This window comes from Anabrus simplex, chromosome 1, assembly GCF_040414725.1.
Source record: "Anabrus simplex isolate iqAnaSimp1 chromosome 1, ASM4041472v1, whole genome shotgun sequence".
Classification (NCBI taxonomy): domain Eukaryota; kingdom Metazoa; phylum Arthropoda; class Insecta; order Orthoptera; family Tettigoniidae; genus Anabrus; species Anabrus simplex.
The window spans coordinates 1,250,490,646-1,250,514,465 of NC_090265.1; the positions used below are offsets into that span (position 1 = coordinate 1,250,490,646).

Consider the following 23,820-nt stretch of genomic DNA (forward strand, 5'->3'; position numbering starts at 1 on the left):
TCTGTGGAATAAAACAAAAGTGTACGAGTGCTATATTAGGATGATTTATTAGTTAGTAGATTTAATGTTCTTGAAACTTACCCTTTAGACTTTAGGAGGAGGTCCCGCCAGGCGAAACATGTACCATACTCAAACTTAATGTAATGACATTGTTATAGTCATAAAGACTCAACCAGTATTGAATAGGTGGTTTCAATAAATTAATGTTTAACATTTAATAATATGAGCCCATATTGTCATTAAGTATTAATTTGTGAAATCCTTAGATTAAATGTTCCACCTTTACAGTACCAGAAGTAGTCTTTATTAATAAGACTACATGAAAATATATTAATGGTACATGTTTTTTAGACATCCTCAGTCACTAACAAAAAACCATTAAACCATTAAAAATATGGTAAGGATACAATAAAGCCATTAGATAAAAAGTATGCATCTTAACGAACATTAATATAATGTGAATGTTGTTCAGTTTTAAGACTCAAGATTTGACAAGATGCCAACACGTCACGCTATAGAATGCTTGTCCTTGATTTTAAGGGTATGGGTGATTATTTCCTCCTCCCCCCACCAAATCTCCAGAGTTTCAGGGTGTTTGCTATCATAACATTGAGAGTTACGTGTACAAAACATCATGCCCATTAGTTGTTAGGATTTTACTCCTGAGGCGTTTTGAAAATCGTTTGACCAGTTTTCTCCATTATGGCTCCAAAACTTTGTTAACTGTCCATATTTATAGTGTCTGTTGATCGTTCGTGATTACAGTATGGATCCTGGGATGTATTTCATCCCTGCTGGTACTTTCCCATTTGTAGCTTGACTAAATTGCCCATATTCTACCTTTGTTTCATGGTCAGAATTACCTACCAAGAAATCAGAAGTTTAAGTCTAGTCATGATCATTTTCACTAGTGGAATCTCAACATTGTCATCATATCCAGGAGCAGTTTTTTCTTTCTCTCTTTTCACAATAGCATTAAGGATAAAACGGGAGAATATTCAGTGCTATAAGTAGAAAGTAGTATGTATATTATCCCAGTCTAGAAAGCCACGAATAACTGCCGAGAGGATTCGTCATGCTGACCACACGGCACCTTGCAATCTGCAGGCCTTCGGGTTGAGCAGTGGTCACTTGGTAGTCCAAGGCCCTTCAGGGCTCTATTACCATGGGGTTAGGTTAGTATGTATATTTCCTAAACATTTATCACAGTTCACCACACCTGGTCAACTGGAGATGATGATGATGATGATGATGATGATGATGATGATGATGATGATGATGATGATGCTATTACAGTTCTGATGTGTTTCAAGTTGACAGACTTTTTGTGTTTCTTCATTGTCTTAAGTGAATCTTGATTCATCTTTATTGTTCTGTAACGTGCCTTCTCTAATTGTTGTTTATAGAATTACGCTTGGCCCAGTTGGCGCTAGATCCAAACAACTCTCCTGCATGGGAGGTACCAGAACAGGAGCGACGTCCATCGACCAAGATGCCTTTGTTTGTGCGAGCTCAGCCTGTATACAAATCACAGCATCAAACCGAAGTAATAATACTTTTATAATGTTATAAGATTTTAGTGTGTATTGTCATGTGTATGTACACTTATGAGCAAAATGTGTGGTCCATATAAGAAGTTGTGATGCAGGTTGGTAATGAAATATCTAATAGCCCCACCTTCTCCATTGTCAACTTCCTTTTCCATCTTATGTGCTTCTAGCAGCACAATTGACAGCTTGCCTTCAAATAAAAGATAAGTGGTAAGTAACAACTTCCCTCTACAAGGTCGAATCTCTAATCATATTACATTGGGTTAGCACACCTCTCCTTATTTACTCCAATCATAAAAGATTTCGTTAAGGAAGGCTATTCATTTCACATGAAAAGTAACAATGTTCATTGGTTCATATTTGTCTGTACAGTAGAAGTCCGTTATAATGAGAACTTTGTTGTAACGACAGATTTTTTTCTGACCCTTGAAAATTCCTATATTAAACTGTGTTTTATCCTTCGGTTACAGCGAGATCCCTATCACTGATGTATCTGTTGTTATGAGCGATTAAGCGTACGTTATTATTTCCATTATTGAAATTTGTGCACTCCAGTGTCTATAATGAATGCAACCTTAGGTATACTTTTCTCGCTATGTGCACTATTATTATTATTATTATTATTATTATTATTGACGAAGACAATGGAATATGATTGGGAGCTATCACTATTAATGGGGCTTATGGAAGAAAGAAAATAGGACTAGCTGAATCAGCAAAGAGGATGCATTTGGATGTGACAGGAACTAATGATGTTGCATTTGATCCACACAACACCTGTCTGGTAGCTCACGAAATAATTCAAATTGCACTGAATGAAACCACATGTTTATTGTACACATAGATCACTTAAAACTAACAAATACATTAAGCCGAAACACACGTGTCTACTCGAGCTCCTCCATTTTTACACTCACTCCCATCATGCCACTCTCCACTTACTCAGAGTCCTTGACCAGTGCTGCCACTGTCCACATGCCAGGTGAAATAAAAAGAGCTAAGCAATCAAACAAATGATATTCAGGTAAGGGGAGATAATGATGAGGAGATTATAAAGTGTTCCTGCTGGGTGTTAGAAAGGGAAGGGCAGAGTGTGGTGTAGGACTGTTCTTCAGGAATAATATTGCTCGCAATATAGTTTCTGTTAGGCATGTAAATGAGCAAAGGTCACTGTCAGAGGCAGAACTTCACATGCCTTGATGAAGGCCATTGCGATTTGGCAGAAAGCTCGGCTTTATTAAATAAATATATATAGTGGCTTTAATCCAGTTACACATTTATTTCTTTATGTTAATACATTCTTTCCTCGCTCACTCTGACACTTTTCCAATCCAGGTCTTTTCCATCATGCTTAGAATGCTGTTGTAAGGATTGGAGCAATCTAGCAGTTCATAAACTTAACTTATATTTCTGTCACCTACTACTTTCAATAGCTCACTCAAGGTTGCAAGGTACTATAAGCTACTATGCATGTAGCTAACCATACAATACATACCTATATCCTGACTGCAATAACTTTACCCAGTCTTTCCAGATGTCAAATCTTCAATCCATTAACTGAGGTAAATTGTATTTTCTCCCTAATTTATATCATTCATTCATTCATTATCATTATAGACTGTTATGCCTTTCAGCGTTCAGTCTGAAGCCTCTCAGAATTTACTAAACGTCGCCACAATCCTCGATTTGCAACTAGTGTTGTGGCCTCATTTAGTTCTATACCTCTTATCTTTAAATCGTTAGAAACCGAGTCTAAACATCGTGGTCTTGGTCTCCCTCTACTTCTTTTACCCTCCATATCAGAGTCCATTATTCTCCTAGGTAACCTATCCTCCTCCATTCGCCTCACATGACCCCACCACCGAAGCCGGTTTATGCGTACAGCTTCATCCATCGAGTTCATTCCTAAATTAGCCTTTATCTCCTCATTCCGAGTACCCTCCTGCCATTGTTCCCACCTGTTTGTACCGGCAATCATTCTTGCTACTTTCATGTCTGTTACTTCTAATTTATGAATAAGATATCCTGAGTCCGCCCAGCTTTCGCTCCCGTAAAGCAAAGTTGGTCTGAAAACAGACCGATGTAAAGATAGTTTCTTCTGGGAGCTGACTTCCTTCTTACAGAATACTGCTGATCGCAACTGCGAGCTCACTGCATTAGCTTTACTACACCTTGATTCAATCTCACTTACTATATTACCATCCTGGGAGAACACACAACCTAAATACTTGAAATTATCGACCTGTTCTAGCTTTGTATCACCCTGACCACGATGTCACTCAATGCTTCATAAAACTTGTCAACTTCATCCTCATCTGCACCCTCACATGGTGAATACACGGACACAGTTCTTGTCCTAATTCCTCCAACTGACAAATCTATCCCCATAATTCGCTCATTTACGTGCCTAACAGAAACTATGTTGCGTGCAATGGTATTCCTGATAAAGAGCCCTACCCCAGACTCTGCCCTTCCCTTTCTAATACCCGTCAAGTACACTTTATAATCTCCTATCTCTTCCTCGTTATCTCCCCTTACCCGAATATCACTTACTCCTAGCACATCCAGATGCATCCTCTTTGCTGACTCAGCCAGTTCTACTTTCTTTCTTCCATAAGCCCCATTAATATTGATAGCTCCCCATCGAATTCCATTTCGTTCGCCAAGTTGTTTCCAAGGAGTCCCTCGCCTGTCAAATGGGAGTGGGACTCCATTACTCCCATAGGTCCGAGGCTTGCTTAAAATGTTCTGAGCTCGGTAAATTCATGAAGCAGGATGCTACCCTACTTGTACATAGTCCAAGTGAGGATCTCTCCTCTAACGGGTTATGAACCACCGGTGAATTGTATAGTCCTAGCCGCCTGAGCACAAGGAGGGCCAGGACTCAGAATATATCCGAGATGCCCATTCCCATTCCATAGCAACTGGTATCCCGACTCTCAGGACCACTTACTAGGCCACTCAGCCGTTGCCTATGGTTCACGAACTAGGACATGACTACAGTAATCCACAAACGTGAATATATCAGGGACTTGAAATATCCCTTCAGATTTTGGTCACAGAAGCCGAGCAGTATGGCTGAGGGCATTGTCACTGACCAGTTGGTACTCCAATATCTACTGGCTGAGCAGCAGCCATCTTGACAGGCCAGGGCTGTTAATGAGCTATCTGTGCCATGATTATTGTTGTTGTTCATTGAAGTAGGCAATGTAAGGAGAAATAAAATTCATTTGAGTTTTAATTATCTCTCTCTTTTTCCTGTTCTTCCAGATGCTTACTTACTATTCCTTGGTATTTAATTTTTGGTATCATACAAGGCTGTGGATCTAAGAAAGAAAGAAAGAAAGAAAGAAAGAAAGAAAGAAAGAAAGAAAGATCGAAGAATGACTAGATTTGTTTGTTTGTTTGTTTGTTTGTAGGTGCGCTGTGGTTGTTTCTACATGGCTAGTTCTGTAAAGCCGAACAGAAGGCGCAATCGGCCAGCCAGTTACCTGTGGGTGTGCACAACAGATGGAGCTAGCAGTCATATCACCATCCTGTCTCAACCTCATCAGCAGGCAACACAGCTCAAGGATGTAGGTGCATTTGACTTGGTGGAAACCAAAGTCACAGCCATGGAGTTTGTACGGGGTGTTTCACCACAAGCTCATGGTCTCTGCGGTGACACTGTGTGGATGGGCACTGACAGTAGAAGGTAATAGATATTTAGCAATGTTCAAAGGAAATCACATTGTCACATTGGGGATTTTAGCTTCATATCATTATGGTAATGGTGATTGGTGAGTTTAAGGCACTAAAATGCATGAGAGGTGAATTGGAAGAAATGGTAGAGGGTCTGGTGTTTTAGAGATTTTTTCAGTTATGTTCTTTTTCCCTCAACTTTGATGTGAAGATAAAAACTACTACTACTACTACTACTACTACTACTACTACTACTACTACTACTACTACTACTACTACTACTACTACTACTACTACTACTTGGGGTAATAGACCAGTGACCACCACCTCTGCCCATTCTTCCACCATACTTTTCTGAAGATTCTAGGACAGTACAGCCTCTACTCTCCACTGCTTCCTCTGCTTTGGTTATGTGCCTCTTCCTTGGTTTCCTCCTCGGTCTTCTTCCATTCACCTTTCATTGCATCATTGCTCTAGGGGTTCTCATTATTTCTATCCTGCTTACATGGTCAAACCACATCAGTCTACTGGTCCCTGTTCTGTTTTATAGCTTCTCTATCCCCAGTCTTTGCTACATATCTTGTGTTCCTTACACGGCCCTTCTTTGTTTTCCTGGGAATGCTTCTGAGAAATTTCTCTTTCACTCCCTGGATCGTGCTTTCCTCTCTAGATGTTGTAGGCCATATTTTTATTCCATATGTTAGAATAGGGACAAAATAGGTTTTATAAAACACCTCTTGGCATTGTTGTGGAACCTTTTCATTCTATACTGAATTCCTTATTCTCTGGTGAAGTTTTCCTGCCATTTGCATCCTGTTACTGATTTCTTGTTCGACTCGTTGGCTGAATTGTCAGCGTACTGGCCTTCGGTTCAGAGGGTCCCGGGTTCGATCCCCAGTCGGGTCATGGATTTTAACCTTCATTGGTTAATTCCAGTGGCCCGGGGGCTGGGTGTTTGTGCTGTCCCCAACATCCCTGCAACTCGCACACCACACATAACACTGTCCTCCACCACAATAACACGCAGTTACCTACACGTGGCAGATGCCGCCCACCCTCATCGTAGGGTCTGCCTTACAAGGGCTGCACTCGGCTAGTAATAGCCACACAAAATTATTATTATTATACTGATTTCTTGTGTTATAGTCCCATCTTATGACACTACACATTGCAAGTACTGTACTTGAAGGTGTTGGTTACTTCCAGAGGCTTGTTGTTTTACTTTATTATGCACCTTCCAAACTTCTGTCTCCTTGTCACCATGTGGATTCCTGTCTTTACTTATTTTCATGCCCCAGTCTTATATTACTTCACTCCAAGCATCTGACTGAATTTGTACTGTATGTTCACTCTCACTTCATATTTTACTTCCTTCTCACTTATTACTTTCTCTTGTACTTCGTTCATTACAACCAAGAGGGGGGACAACATGCTTCCCTGTCTTCAGTTCAGACTAATCCTCTTTCCAATCCTCGTTCCACTCTGCTTTTGCATTTCCTGTACAATGCCTGGACCATGTGTACCATCTACTCTCCAACTCCGTTATTTCTTAATGCTCTCCATACTCCTTCTCTCGGCACAGTATTATATGCCTTTTGGATATCAATAAAAGTTATCACTACATCTGCATCGTCCTCCCAACTTCATCCTCCAATTGTCTTATCACAATATCAAATCCTGTCGATCTGCCTCTTTGGAAATCATGCAGCTCTTCCTCCAGTTGTTCTTGTACCTTCTGCAAACCCACTCGCATATGAGGCAACATGGGGAATTAAGGTGATTCATCGATAGCTGTTACATATCTTTTTGTCACCTTTCTTAACCCTAGAACTGGTATTGTTAAATCTTGTGGTGGCAGCCATATTTGTCAACTTTTACTTGTTTAAATAAAATACAAAATATCTGCATGGTATGAAATAAATCTATAAAGTTTTATATATCTGTGTAAAACCAATACAATGAGGATTGTAGTGCTGACATTAAATTGCATAATGTTTTGACTAGAAAAATGTACAGTCTGTTCAAATAGTGTAATTCCTAAATTCAAAATAATAATAATAATAATAATAATAATAATAATAATAATAATAATAATAATAATAATAATAATAATAATAATAATTTAAAAGCTAAAAGTTATTGACGACTGTCGAGCTCTTACTGCAGGCAGTAGCTCATAACTCATAACACAACAAGTTACCCTCACCACCGTCAAATGATTTTACTTCTGATTCAGCATTCAACACGTTAGCTACATTCTACTGTCACATTGCATTTTCCACCAGCTTGTCAACAAACCCATATTCTCAACAACGTTATAACATCATATTAAATGAGATAGTCCGTAGAGGTCCAATATAAACATCGTACATTAACTTGCAACGACAACCTCGTACTTCTGCATCAAAGTGAACCACATCACCACCATATGCTATTGACTTTTGACTTTTAGGTAAACAAATTATCACAGGTCATTTGACCATCTCTCAACTTTATTTTATTCAATATTATGTTTTAAAAATATGATTCCGATCGTCATTCTCATTATTATCTAGTTCCAACCGCTAGTCGATGAACATCATTTTACAGCAATTTTACTACTAGTCTACAACAAACTATCGTTTTATTCATTTTACTCATATTAATAGTCTTTCATTGTTACTATTGTAAATACTTTCCCCAATTATAAACTTCTCACTCATAGCTAGGGTTGGATTAAGGGGGTGGGGGGAGCTAAAGGGGCTGCAGCCCTGGGCCCCACGTACCAGGGGGCCCCAGCCCTTGGCTGAAACTAAAATTGTATAAAAAGGACATGCTGCTCCACCTCCATGCATGTATATGAATATTTACGCTCGCAAAATATCGAACACGCATTCTTCCTTCCTTCCTTCCTTCCTTCCTTCTTATCAGCTGTCCGTGTTAGTATTTCATCACTGCTAGACTCAATTACCGTCTCGAGACACGAATCCTCGCTACTTACGCACTGTAATTATTGTAAAGGTTATTGTTGACGAAAATTTAAATCTGGCAGCTTGTGAGTACGGGCAGAGGGCGAAGGGGGGAAGAGGTCTAGGAAGTGAGCAGGAGGGGAAGGGGAAGCACGGTGGAATGCGCATGCTATACTATATCTTTGCATCAGGAAGAAAACTTCCAGTTCACCTCTGATTATTGAACCATTCATAAGTTACAACTGTAATGTTCTTGTAAAATAGACAGAAAATATCTTAGTGGTGCCAAAAAAATGTAAGTTCTGTTTTGTATGCCGATTTGATAGTGATGAGACAAATGTAAAATATGTTCTGGCATTATGAAATATTAACATGAAAAAATAGAGAAAATTTGTAGTCTATTTCAACACTTCCCTATTCATCAATTTAAGTGGAAGTAGTTCTATAACGACTTCAGTATGCTAGTCTTACGTGATGTCATGAAGAAGGGGCCCCACATTTTTAAATAGCCCAGGGCCCCCAAACACCTTAATCCGGCACTGCTCATAGCATTGTCTTTAAAACCAATATTGTACAAGTCTTTTACTATATGTTAATTTTCTTTCAAGTCTCTTCAAGGCTTTTTATAAATCAGTTTTATCTTATTTATATGTAATAATGTGCATGATTTATCACTTCTTCTGTGTCTTTCTCCCCTGTTTCCTACTTGACATTCAGAAGCATTTTGAACTACTCTTTCCACCCCTTTTTTATGTCTTCTCTCTCAACCAACAGCTCATCTTTCTTATTTTTTAATGTTACAACCTCTTCTTTCTCTTTGACCAGCCTGTAAAGTTTCTATCTGCTCTCACAAGAACACTATTTTGTAGGAATCCTGATTACTATCTGTTGTATTTTTAATGTTGCTGTACTTCAACAAAGCCGGCCCTCCAGTGTAGGGTTAGCCTGCATGCTTCTCACCCGGAGGACCTGGGTTCGATTCCCAGCTTGGTCAGTGATTTTTACCTAATCCTGAGGGTTGGTTCGAGATCCTCTCGGCCTGTGTGATTAAAATTGAGGAGCTATCTGACGGTGTGTTAACGGCCCCGGTCTAGAAAACCAAGAATAATGGTTGAAAGGATTTGCTGCACTGACCCTGCGCCACCTAGTAAACTGCAGGTCTTTGAGCTGAGCAGCGGTCGCTTGGTAGGCCAAAGCCCATCAGAGCTGTAGAGCTATGGGGTTTGTATGGTTTTGTATTTCAACAAATGTTTCGTGTTTATTGCAAATTGTATCTTTTACCTTAAGATTTCATTGGGTTTTGTTCCTTATTTAATTCATTATTTTGGCTGTCAGTACTTTTCCTCTATCATTTTATCATTTTAAAGTACTGTAAATAATTTGTTTGAAAGTGATTCTTATATTTATTTATTAAATAACTAAAAACAAAATATCTTAGGACTGTGTGAAGTACGATTGGAACGTGAAGGAGAACCTGGAGGTTACAAACTGATATACAAAGTAGGAGAAGATAAGAACAAAGGTGCAGGATTTATGTTTAAGCAAAATTATGAAAAGTACACAACAAAGGTTATAGTGGTGAACAACAGGTTGATTGCAATGAAGTTACATGGAGACCTGCAAGACACATTATTAATTCAAGTGTATACGGCAACTTCAGATGCTACATAACTCGACATAGATGAAATTGATGAACATATTAAAGAGTTGTATGAAGAAAATGGCAAAGGGAAAGTAAGAACTCTGATGATTGAGAAAGGAGGCTGGTAAATGATGTAGGCAAATACAGCCTAGGAAAAAGAAATGATAGAGGGAGAAAACTGATAGATTTCTGCAGGGTGTTTCAGTGGTAAGTCCTGCTTTTTAAATAGCTGTAGGATTTGACATAATAATGTTACATAGAAGCTGACAACCTAGATGTTAGGCCCCTGTAAACAACAATCATCATCATCATCATCATCGTCAGTAACATTACAACAATGCTACCATGTGAAATTAGAGGTAAGATGTGGAAGAATGATTTACCAATATACCAAATACTGAAAGTGACCCCCATTCTGTTCGAAACACATTCTCACAAGATTCACCATGTTTTCTGATACGTGCCTCAACATGTTTGCACCAATATTGGTTATTTTAGCTGTGATATTTGCCTAGAGATGCTGAATAGTTTTTGGTCTATTCTATTCTTGTAGACTCTCTCCTTAAGATAGCCCTACAAGAAATGATGTGCTGATGAGAAGTCTGGTAATCTTGGAGGCTAAGAGGTTTTTGAAGATAACATGGTCCTTGAAGAACCTGCAGATTGCCATTGACTCATTGGAGTGTGGCACATGGTGTCGTCCTGCTGGAAGTACCCTGGCGAAAATTCAGTGTCTTCTAATTGCTCCATGAAAGCCATGAAAATATTTTGGTGAACACTGTGTTCGTAGTGCTGTACATCCCATACCATGCAGCCAACTTCTTCTTCTTCTTTTTTTGCCACTGGTTTAACGCCTCACTAACACATGGGAGGTTTTCGGCAGTGCAAGGATGGGAAAGGCTAGAATTGAGAAGGAAACGGCTATGGTCTTAATTTATTGAGGACCGAGCTCAATAGCTGCACTCGCTTAAGTGCAGCCAGTATCCAGTATTCGGGAAATAGTAGGTTCGAACCCCACTGTCGGCAGCCCTGAAGATAGTTTTCCGTGGTTTCCCATTTTCACACCAGGTGAATGCTGGGGCTGTACCTTAATTAAAGCCATGGCCGCTTCCTTCCCACTCCTAACCCTTTCCTGTCCCATTGTCACCATAAGACCTATCTGTGTCGGTGCGACGTAAAGCAACTAGTAAAAAAAAAAATATATATTGAGGCACATCCCCAGCATTTGCCTGGTGAGAAAATGAGAAACCATGAACAATCATCTACAGGGCTGCCAGCAGTAGGATTCATACCCACCATATTCCGAATGCAAGCTCATAGCTACACAATCGAATTACACAACCAACTCACTTGGTCCAATTCTTTCTCTTTGTCCCAGCCTTCTTAGAAGCTAACATGAACTCTTCTAACTTATTCACAATTGCTCATTGTCTTCTTCCTCCCGTTTCTCTTTTTGTTTCAGTCTGGAAAGGTATGGTTGAGAGTCTGAGTTTGAATCTGTTACTATTCTGTTCATAATATTCTCAGCTATTATGCCATGACACTTTGAGTTACTGATATCAGCTGGGCATACCACAGGATTTTGGAGGTATAGATGAAAATGATATTAGTACCTAATTGTTAGTTAACAAATGTTGTTTAATTATTGTTATGTCCAGTAGATAGTGACAAAAAATATATTGACATGTTACTACATAAGAACCAAGAATACCAGTTCCCATTGATGGTGATGTGATCAACCAAGAATAATCCCAAGGTTAATTGCTTTTCTTGCAAGATTCTGAAAGTTTTGACTGGACTTATAAAAGCGTGCAAGCACAGTGTACTGTATATATACAGTAAAACCTCATTAAGACTTTACTGCACGGGACAAGGAAAGAGAACGTGTTCAGCGTAAAAATGTACTGTTGAATATACAGATAAAAACTATCTAACAGGGATATGTAAACACTTGATATGTTTCTTCTAACATGCGTGCATTTCACATTGTGTATGTATGGACACAGTGGAAAATATAGGCCATCTACTGTTTCTAAAGATGAGATGAGAGCATTAAAAGGCATGGAGAGAGACAAGAGAACAAATATGATTACCTGTTTCACTAGGACTTATTAAATAATAACAGTGTATTAAAAGGTGTGTAAAAACCCAGACAACAAATTTTAAAATGTATGCACTGGGGCCCATAAAAGTATCAACGTATTATTGCAGATCACATTCTTTCTAAAACAAATGTTAGCTGAAACCTTATATTTTGGACTAGTAGGTTATTAAACATTGTTTTCTGGTTACAATTTTCAACAATGAATTATTTAGAGGTTAAACTCGGCCATGTGCGAGAGAATATGATTTTCACCGCCATCTTGAATCTGACAACACTTTGATTTGAGTTTTGATATACGCGCCACTGGTGAAAGATGCGGATGCCTGTCCACTTCCTGGATTTTAATTTTGTCTTCAGTATAATAGTAAGTGATTTCTCGAATTTTTCAGTTTCCATAACTAGGCTACCACAAGACAAATAAGCATCACGCTAGTCAACTTCACGTCATTATGTTCCCAATCCATAGGTAAGCTATCACGCGACAAATATTCATTACCCTTCACTCTATCACTCAACACAGAATTAATTTCTAACTTCTGAATGGAATGCGAAATACAAGCATAAACAGGCTTACTGGGTTATTCAGCAATATCGCTGAAAATCGGCAAGCAAAACTGAACTTCCCTCTCCAAAGGTGTGATTTATCCCAGTAAATTTCAGGAATTCAAGGCCATTTCCCATTTTCTCACAACTTTCCCTGACCTGCCTGCTGTGGTGAAAGCTCTTATCTGTGTTGGAAATCGCATTCATTTCACGAGGGATGAAGTACATTTTCAAGGCTTGGAAAAATATGATCGTACTAAGCGGTAATAGAGAAAATTTGTGTCATGATAAGAGAAGTATTTTTATATGATGTGAATCGGGACTTTGAATTTACAACGTTTACGTGAGAAAATGTCTTAATGAGGTTTCACTGTATTTGGAGTTGGCTGTGTTCACAGTATCAACAGTCAAGTAAAACTATGAATGTTTGGAGTCTTGTAATTTAGACTTTTAACAATAATACATTAACACTGTATAATTGTTGATCTGTGCAGGTTACTTCTTTACGCTGCTGCTGAACCAGAGAAGCAGGAAGAGGTTGGAAGTTGTACAGTTCCAGCTGTAATTGTGCAAATCCGCTCCCATTGCGACTGTGTGTTTGTGGCTCTGGCTAATGGCAGTCTGCTGCAATATAAGCGGCATCCTCATGACGGGGCCTGGGCGCTCAAAGAGCCACATTCCCTAACCCTGGGCTCAGATCCTGTCTCCTGCTTGTTACCTATTAATGCCTCCTTGTATGCTGCATGCGGTAAAAAGGTGTGGGTTCTTCATGGCAGTGCTGGAGAGATTCAGGTAATATATTTGTTTATCTCTGCTATTTCACTAAATACCTATCCAATTCTTATTCAGTGAACCTGTTTTAAAATTATATTTTCTACACATTACAATTGTTATGATTACGCAGATAACTGACTAATACAGTAAAACTTTGTTTATAAGTTTACCAAGTGTGAAGAACACTTGAATAAAAATCTGTAAATATGAAGCTGATTTATATTGCAAAATATATATGGCAATATGAAACAATAGAAACACAAAAGAAATACACCCAGATAGAGTTAAAAAACACCCAAAGAAAGGGGAAAGAGGTGTTTTGTGAAGTACAGTCTTTTATCCTGGCTTGTTTTATTTGTTGGCCATGGCATGAACAGTGGTACAATTCGGCCATTATTTCCTCAGAAAAGTATTAGTGCATCACAAAATGTGTGATAATCTGTAGAGCATTGACAGCATCATAAAAATCCACTGAAGTATGCTGCGACGCTTCAGTATCATAGTCTTCATTGTCATCGTTATTACAGTCCTTGCTCAGATCCCGTTGTGAGTCTTCAACTATCTTGAAGATAGTCATGACTTCTGCAGTGATGAGGTTAGCGCCAGCGTTTACATAATCGTCGAATGATGCTTCCTCATCCAACTTCCTCCATTCGCCATCCTTATCAGGAACGTCGCCATTATCATTGATAATATCACCATCATCAGCACATCTCCTTATCCAGCTTTTCAAAAACAGTTTTGAACTGTAAGTTCTGAAACACAGTGTCATTACACTGCAGTGTAATACATTGCCTACCAGAAGAAAATAAAATTAAATAGTTGTCCAAGATGCTGAATGTATTGTCATCAACATTGTCAGATTCACACTGCTAAATATGGGACTTGGAACAGTCCTGTTGAGGATGCAGGAGGCAGACTTTCTATGACTTTTGCAACTCCTCTAATTTAACAATACTAAGCAATTGTGATAAACTGACTTACAGATACACCAGCACAAGGTTATTTAGATGTAAGTGTATGCAGTCCAGCACTTCTTCCTCTGACCACTTTCTAATTTTAACGACCTTGAAATAGACTACAGAAATACAGTCAGTAAATTATAATAATTACACAACCAGGACATATAGAACAGAAATGTCAAATGGTTTCATTTCCAACAGGTTGCCAAAAGAAACCTTCTAAGGATTGAAGAAGGAATAGCTTCCTGCAATACTACCGAATTGACAACGTAGTAGAGAAACTAACTGATGCCATAAACAAACTGGCAGAAGCAAATCTACCAAAAGTTTCTAAAAAATTGTGTAAAATCTTCTTGCGAAATGAAGAACTGATAATTATGCGAAAACATGTACTGGTCTGTCATAGGCAACATAAACAAAGCCACTGCCCAGTCCTACATCAGAGATATCATGACATTTATCTAATGGTCAAAGAGGAATCTGTAATACATACATAATTATTAAAGACTGTTATGCCTTTCAGCATTCAGTCTGCAAGCCTCTGTGAATTTACTAAACATCGCCACAATCCTCGATTTGCAACTAGTGCTGTGGCCTCATTTAGTTCTATACCTCTTATCTTTAAATCGTTAGAAACTGAGTCTAACCATCGTCGTCTTGGTCTCCCTCTACTTCTCTTACCCTCCATAACAGAGTCCAGTATTCTCCTAGGTAACCTATCCTCCTCCATTCGCCTCACATGACCCCACCACCAAAGCTGATTTATGCGTACAGCTTCATCCATCGAGTTCATTCCTAAATTAGCCTTTATCTCCTCATTCAGAGTACCCTCCTGCCATCGTTCCCACCAGTTCGTACCAGCAATCATTCTCGCTACTTTCATATCTGTTACTTCTAACTTATGAATAAGTTATCCTGAGTCCACCCAGCTTTCACTCCCGTAAAACAAAGTTGGTCTGAAAACAGACCGATGTAAAGATAGTTTCGTCTGGGAGCTGACTGCCTTCTTACTGAATACTGTTGATCGCAACTGCGAGCTCACTGCATTAGCTTTGCTACACCTGGATTCAATCTCACTTACTATATTACCATCCTGAGAGAGCACACAACCTAAATACTTGAAATTGTCGACCTGTTCTAGCTTTGTATCACCAATCTGACATTCAGTTCTGTTGAATTTCTTACCTACTGACATCAATTTAGTCTCCAAAAGGCTAACTTTCATACCATACTCATTGCACCTATTTTCAAGTTCCAAGATATTAGACTTCAGGCTTTCGGCACAATCTGCCATTAAGACCAAGTCGTCAGCATAGGCCAGACTACTTACTACATTTCCACCTAACTAAATCCCTCCTTGCCATTTTATACCTTTCAGCAGATGATCCATGTAAACTACGAACAGCAAAGGTGAAAGATTACAGCCTTGTCTAACCCCTGTACGTACCCTGAACCAAGAACTCATTCTACCATCAATTCTCACTGAAGCCCAATTGTCAACATAAATGCCTTTGATTGATTTTAATAATCTACCTTTAATTCCATAGTCCCTCAGTATGGCGAACATCTTTTCCCTTGGTACCCTGTCATATGCTTTCTCTAGATCTACGAAACATAAACACAACTGCCTATTCCCCTCGTAGTATTTTTCAATTAACTATTGCATACTGAAAATCTGATCCTGACAGCCTCTCTGTGGTCTGAAACCACACTGGCTTTCATCCAACTTCCTCTCAACTACTGATCGCATCCTTCTTTCCAAGATGCCAGTGAATACTTTGCCTGGTATACCAATCAATGAAATATCTCGATAGTTGTTGCAATCCTTCCTGTTCCCTTGCTTATAGATAGGTGCAATTACTCCTTTTGTCCAATCTGAAGGTACTTTACCAACACACCATGCTAATCTTACTACTCTATGAAGCCATTTCATCCCTTCCTTTCCACTATACTTCACCATTTCAGGTCTAATTTCATCTATTCCTTCTGCTTTATGACAGTGGAGTATTTACCATCCTTTCCACTTCCTCAAGCGTAATTTCACCATCATTTTCCTCCTCCCCATGAGCTTGGCTGTTCGCAACACCACCAGGGAGATTTCCTTTTACGTTGAGATGATGTTCAAATTATTCCCTCCACCTCTCCAGTGATTCCCTGGGGTCTATTATGAGTTCACCTGAATTACTCAAAACACTGTTCATTTCCTTTTTCTCTCCCTTCCTTTGTTTATTACTGTTCAGAAAGGTTTCCTCGCTGCTTGACCTAGCCTTTCCAGGGTATTACCAAAATCTTCCCATGACTTCTTTTTGGGTTCATAAACTATTTGTTTCGCTTTGTTTCTTTCATTTACGTACAAATCCCTGTCTGCCTCAGCCCTTGTTTGGAGCCATTTGTGGTAAGCCTTCTTTTTACGTTTACAAGCTGCTCTCACTTCATCATTCCACCAAGATGTTCGCCTTCTCCCATCTTTACACAGAGTTGTTCCTAGGCATTCCCTTGCTGTTTGTACTACAGCATCCCTGTATGCCACCCATTCTGTTTCTATATCCTGAACCTGCTTACTATCTACTGTTCGAAACTTCTCACTAATCATATCCATGTACTTCTGTCTAATTTCCTTGTCCTGGAGATTTTCTACTCTTATTCGTTTGCAGACAGATTGCATTTTCTCAACCCTAGGCCTAGAGATACTTAGTTCACTACAGATCAGATGATGGTCTGTATCATTGAAAAATCCCCAGAATATTCTTACATTCCTAACAGATTTCCTGAATTTGAAGTCGGTTAAGATATAGTTTATTATGGATCTGGTAGCAGTGTAGCAGTGAATAGCCTTATGCGTGAAGAATGTATTCATAATTGCTAAACCCATCTTTAATCCTTAAAAGAAAATTGGAATACTTGGGAATTTGTTCAGAAACTTGCCAGGAAACAAAAAAATTTCAATAACCTAACCTTAATAGAGACTGATCATGGGTTTACTAAAACCTTTTCCGATATTGCATATGCTCTATGAAACACATTTTTCCCTCATAAAACAGAGGATACAGAAGCACAAAGAGCAGTGGGAATTTCATCCACAAACCCTCCCCAATATAGCCGACTTAACTTCTCATATCAAGAAGTTAATCACATCATCCTACAACAAAATTATAAGAAACTGCCTGGATGGGATGGCTTATTGGCCATTGTTATTTGTTACACCGTTCAATAAGTGCCTGTCTTTGAACCATTTTCCTGTCTTATGGAAAATTGCAGTAGGTAGTAAAAGTAATTACTGAAGAAAGTGCCTTAAAAAAATTTACAGCTAAGTCTTTCAGACCTATCTGCCTCCTGTCAATTCTAAGAAAAATTCTGGAGAAGCTAAAAATCAACAGAATTATGTACCATATGCATCATCTTGACTTGTTATACCAATTTCAGCATTACTTTACTCAACAAAAATCTACTGAAGGGGCTGTTCTCTGTGCAACTGAATGGATTCAGAACATCATCTCAAGGCAAAAAATAAGCATATTAATCTCTTTGGACATAACTAGTACATTTGATAATGCTTGGTGGCTGAAAATTTTGTATGGACTAAAGGAAACACAGTGCCCATGTAATCTGTTTGAAATCACTCAGGCATACTTTTTCAACCTGCTGACCAGGATTTTGGAATGTCTTGTATGATGTCCTCAAAGTACCTCTTTCCGGTGACTGCAAGATTGTTGCTTATGCTGATGATGCACTTTTGTTAATTGAAGCTGACAATGATGCTATCAACAAGGATGAGGAGGTACACCTATTCAATAGTGATACATAAACAATATGGATTTAAATGAAATGTATTTTATATGAATGATGCTGACTTTACGCACTCAAGCGAACACAGCGCTACATGTTCTATTCGACTAGGACTCCAAAAATAAGCTGCAGTTTAACACATTGCGGACCGGGTGCCCTTCACGCCATGCAGAGCCCTGTTCCCGGCCACTTTCTAACTACCTCCAAACTGGAGTGCATGCATTCAAATAAACTGCCAGAACTTCACTAGCCTTTGAAGGACTACTGTGTTTTATTCTGGAGGCCTTCCTGATTAGTAGTTGAAATGCAGTTTGGTAAGTATTTGCTGAAATCTATTTCGGCTCATAGTTTTCCGAAATATGGGGTTTTTTATTAGGGGATCAGTTGTCCAGTAATCTTTCAGACACGGTTTCTTCACCTGCCCTGTCAATATACACAAAGCAATTTTTTAATTTCCCTGCTAGGGACATTAGTCCACTTTAGGTTTTACGGAATACGTTATGAGAATGTGAATTCTGCTCATAGTATTTGACTGCTCAGCTACATAATGAAAAAGTCCTCAGAAACATAAGTACTGCTACTTGCCCTACGTTTCCAGGTTCATTAGGCCATACCTTTATACCAGGAGCAGTTCAAAATCCTCTAGCCTAGGTTTACTGTTGTCCATAACCCAGTTTTCAGAAAACACTACATTATTTACAATATTTAGAATATTTACACCTGTAACACAATTATGAGACTCGTTCTGCACCACGTGAGTTCCACACCTTGAAGATAAGGCTATCTCCTCGTCATCACTTGAGACATTTCCGTTAGAATATATTTCATCATCGAACTCTAAATATTCAGCGTCACTTCGACATTTGGAGCCTGTATCAGCACATAATACGCGAATAATTTCATCCCTGTCTAAACACGTGCGATCCCTGAGCGCTGCCATCTTGCATGGCTCTTCAAACTTTGTAAACATGTTGTCAGGAAATGCAAAGAAAAGCTATGATATGAAGAATAATTGAAAAAACCGAGCTCGATAGCTGCAGTCGCTTAAGTGCGGCCAGTATCCAGTATTCGGGAGATAGTAGGTTCGAACCCCACTGTCGGCAGCCCTGAAAATGGTTTTCCGTGATTTCCCATTTTCACACCAGGCAAATGCTGGGGCTGTACCTTAAGGCCACGGCCGCTTCCTTCCCACTCTTGACCCTTTCCTGTCCCATCGTCGCCGTAAGACCTATCTGTGTCGGTGCGACGTAAAACAACTAGCAAAAAAAAAAAATAATTGAAAAGAAATGCGACTATCGATTGTGTAGAACCAGACATAAGAGTTCTAGCACCCTTGACCTCCAAATAGTTCCGGTATATCTCAAAATACAGCACTAAACTTCAGTCTGCTGCTAACACGAGATAACTCGGGACCGGTCCGCAACATTCGGCCAGGCATGCACGAGTTTTCTCGGGACCGGTCTGGAATGTGTTAATCCCACTGAAAACTAAGGCCATAGTTGTCGCAAGAAGAAGAAATCTGATACAACCACAACTCACTATGAACGGACAGGAAATCTTACTAGATCAACTTTTATATCTGGGAGTCCTACTGGACAAACATTTAGGCCATATTTCAATAAACAAATCTTAAATCAGATAAATTTCTTCAGGCCATTGCGATTGCATGCAGGTCATCATGGGGAGTACCATATTTGCTTGTGTATTAGACCCCCTTTTTTCCCACTTTTACAGCCAAAAAAAGTAAAGGAGGGTCCAATGTGTGATAACCTCAAATTTTGTGCAGTGAACACATGACTTCTAGGCTATAAAGAGCTATAAATTGTACATGTTAACATTCTACACTATTCTTTAATAAATTTTGAATATATTTGAGTTATACTGGCTATTTTTGATGGAGATCAGAGCTGCAATAAGACTTGTACCCGTTTCAAAGCAGAATCATTGTTCTCATCTGACAAATTATGTTGGGGGGGTTTTGTATGCAAGATTAATTTTTTTCATTTTCTTCGTGTAGAAAAACCAGGGAACTCTAATACACAAGGTGGCCTAATACACGAGTAAATGCGGTAAACTCAGAGTTCTCCGCATTATATACTACACAGTCTTTTTTCCACTAATACTGAATCGTGCCTCATCATTTCGTTCTGCACTTGAAAAGTAGTGGGAAGGAAAAACTGTAGATTCAGAAAGGAATCGTCCTTCAAAGTTCTTGTGCCTATCATACAGTATCTACACAAGCAGCATTTGTCATCGCTGGAATAGAGCCCCTGTTCTTATCTGCTATTGGAATGACTGAACTTACTCTAATGAAGGAAAACATAACATCTCCTGCGCACATTTTCGAAACCACAGTGGAGAAGATCTGTCACTTCCAGGAATCCGGTCTCACCCTAGGATCTTCAAGATTTGAGTTCGCAACAGCTGCTTACTACATTTACACAAACGGCTCTCACACACCTCTGAATCTGACAAAGTGGTGAATCTGACAAAGTGGGATGCATATTTGTTGTCTATGAGAACAACAGTGAAGTGTTTTCAGCCCAGTATAATTGCCATACAGCTGCTGAGCTGTGAAGTAGTGTGAACACAACAGAAGTGCTTGGTTACTGACTGACTTGCAGGCTGCACTAAAACACAATCAACAACAAGAACAATGTCAACCAATACCTGCTACTATAAGATCTATAGCATAGCATTGTCTCCATGTCTGTTTTTCCTGCATTCAAGGACAAATTGGTTCTCCTGGAAATAAAAAAATGGCAGACATCTTCGCAAAACAGAAATTACCTACAACAAATCACCTCCAAGCTCCGCCAAATCCCAAATCAAAACATATCCATTAAGTCAGTGGAACAACGTTTGGACATCAAGTACAAAGAGGTCAGTCACAAGAGAATTATTTCTTCCAGATGTATATTGCCGGCTTCAGTGCAAAACATTAGTGCCCGAATTCATTCTCACTCTGTTTCTCTTCAGCCATGGAAAGTTTAAGTGGTACTTTGTAATGCTTTTAAAATTAATGTTGCAGATGAATATTTGTGCTTTTGTGGATCTTCCTAAAGAGTGGACTATTTACTCTTCGACTGTGCCATGTGTGGAAGGACAAGATTTGATCTTGAGTGTCGGGTGGAGCTCTCAGAGCCATTATACCATCTGTTTAGAAAATCCTGCTGCTACAAACAGTTCCTTACATTCATTCACCACGTCAATAATTCAGTTTCCTAATTTTGTGTCAAGGATCAATAATTAATTAACTGATCAATACTGTACTTGCTTCAGCGGTACATATACTAAATTTATTATTATTTATAAATTTCATTTTCCGTATTGACAGACTCAAAGTATAGATAAGAAATGTGTTTTTCCACCATTCAATACACAATTTATTTTAATAGATTAAGCTAGTACCGGTTTCGGCTCTTTAACGGCCATCATCAGCTAGTACATGTTTTTGTTACAGCCATTAGACAATACACAAGTTGTTATATTAGGCATCCGGATGTCTAATGGGGGATGGAATAATAGCATATAATTAAAATATCAGTGGTCAAGTTAAAAAGTTATAAATAGAACATGAGTATGTAAAACATATTAAAAACACACAGGTTACAATATATAACATTTAAAAAGTTTCAACACATTAAAATTGTATGTATAGGTAGACACTTGTTAAAATTTTCAATTTATGTTATATGGATTCCATTCTTCTGTCCTCTGTGCAGATCCTTCTAAGTAATGTTGATTTTAGTTGCGTAGGGTAATCTTCGAGGACATTTTGAAACTAGTGTACGTCTTATTGATGTGGGCCTTTGTCATGATGAAATTTCGTTATGTTATATATCCCAACTTGTGATATACTATGGCAAGTTTCAATACAGTAAACAGCAGGTCTCGAGCATGTATTTAGAAGTAGTCGGTGGTAACACTTCTCTCGTCTATGTTTGTTCTTGTAGTCTGTAAAGATAAAGTGATATAAGTATGCCGGTAGTGTGTGCATGAAGGAATGCCTAGTGTGTGTATGGAAAGAGTACTTACTATAGTTGTTGTGGAAGTCTTGTGCTGATGTGTTTGAAGGCCTGTTGTGTTCTACTGCGAGTGAGTCTGGGGCTCATATTAGCTGTGAAGGGGAATGTAGGTGGAGGGGAAGAAGGAGTGGCCGTTGGAGAAGTAGGGGCAGGGTCAGGCTTGTGATTCGTTGGTTTGTTAGAGCGTGTGTTTACTATTTTGAGATAATCATTCTTTAATATCGGAATGGCTTTGTCAAAAATAATGCTGGTTTTTTCATTAATATCATTAATGTTATGATTGGGGTTGGCGTATTGGTCTAAAGAAATGTAGAAATCTTCGGTTATGTTGAGCAGGGGGCCCTTGGAGTTTATATTTAGTATCGTCATGTCGTTATTGATGTTTGTGAAACTATGCTTGGATTCTTCTACATGTTGGCCTATTGATGAGAAATGGTTATGTTTTATAGCATTTATATGTTCATTGTAGCGGATGGTGAAGTTTCTGCCTGTACGTCCTATGTAACTTATGTCACAGTTGTTACATTTGATACGGTAGACACCTGATTGGTTGTATTTATTGTTATTATTGACAGTTTTTGTGTTATGTATAATGTTGGTACTATTGTGTGTGGTTTTGAATACTGTTTTTATGTTGTGCTTCTTGAAAATATTAGTTATAGTATATATGTGGGTGTTGTTGAAGGTAAATAGAGCATAGTCTTTTTTGGGTTTGGCTGTTTTTGCTAATTTAGTTTTAGGTTGTGATTTTATTTTGTGAATGATTTTGTTGACCATTTCTTTGCTGTATCCGTTGTGTTTAGCTATGTCGTGGATTAACTTCAATTCATTATTTTGGTCTTCTGTTGTCATCGGGATGTTAAAGGCTCTATAAATCATACTATAATAGGCTGCTCTTTTATGTGTATTGGGATGAATGGAGTCATTTTTTATGGTATTTGAGGTGTGTGTGGGTTTCCTGTAGATCTTGTAAGATAAGTGGTTGTCGTGTCTGGTTATTGTTAAGTCTAGGTAATTTAGTGCACGGTTATTTTCGGTTTCTTTGGTGAATTTAATTTGGGAATCTAGAGTGTTAAGCTTATCTAGTATAGTTTGTGCGTCAGTGGATCTATTATCTAAAACTACGAAGACATCGTCAACAAATCTGCACCAAAAATGTATATTCTCTATTTCTTTGATGGACGTGTATTCTAGGTTATCTATGTATATTTCTGCTAATATTCCGGAGGCAGGAGACCCCATAGGTAGGCCTTGTTGCTGATAAATGGTATCGTGAAATCTGAAATAGTTATTGTTTATGGCGAATTCAAGTAAGTTTTTAACTTGACCACTGATATTTTAATTATATGCTATTATTCCATCCCCCATTAGACATCCGGATGCCTAATATAACAACTTGTGTATTGTCTAATGGCTGTAACAAAAACATGTACTAGCTGATGATGGCCGTTAAAGAGCCGAAACCGGTACTAGCTTAATCTATTAAAATAAATTGTGTATTGAATGGTGGAAAAACACATTTCTTATCTATACTTTGAGTCTGTCAATACGGAAAATGAAATTTATAAATAATAATACGGAAGCCAACCAGGCAAAACGTAAGGCATTTAAATATCAGAACTTGAAAATTAAACTAATGAACACAACCAAAAGCATTGCCTTTTTGAAGGAATGCCTTTCAAACAACTTAACACCGAAATTTCTCCAGAAATACAATAATCAACACAGACGCACCGCTCAGACACGCAAAACACAAAACAGGACTAATGAAATTTGGTTAAAAGAAGAAATAAAATTCCTAT

General features: G+C 38.6%; 1 protein-coding gene across 1 annotated transcript in view; it reads left to right on the plus strand.

Moving 5' to 3' along the window:
- LOC136858248 (rho guanine nucleotide exchange factor 10-like protein) overlaps positions 1–23,820 on the plus strand; it is a 409,267-nt gene that overhangs the window by 369,983 nt on the left and 15,464 nt on the right. Inside the window, exons 11-13 of the mRNA XM_067137648.2 lie at positions 1,407–1,546; positions 4,970–5,244; positions 12,963–13,260. Coding sequence (XP_066993749.2) covers positions 1,407–1,546; positions 4,970–5,244; positions 12,963–13,260 — 713 coding nt within the window. The remainder of the gene's footprint in view (positions 1–1,406; positions 1,547–4,969; positions 5,245–12,962; positions 13,261–23,820) is intronic.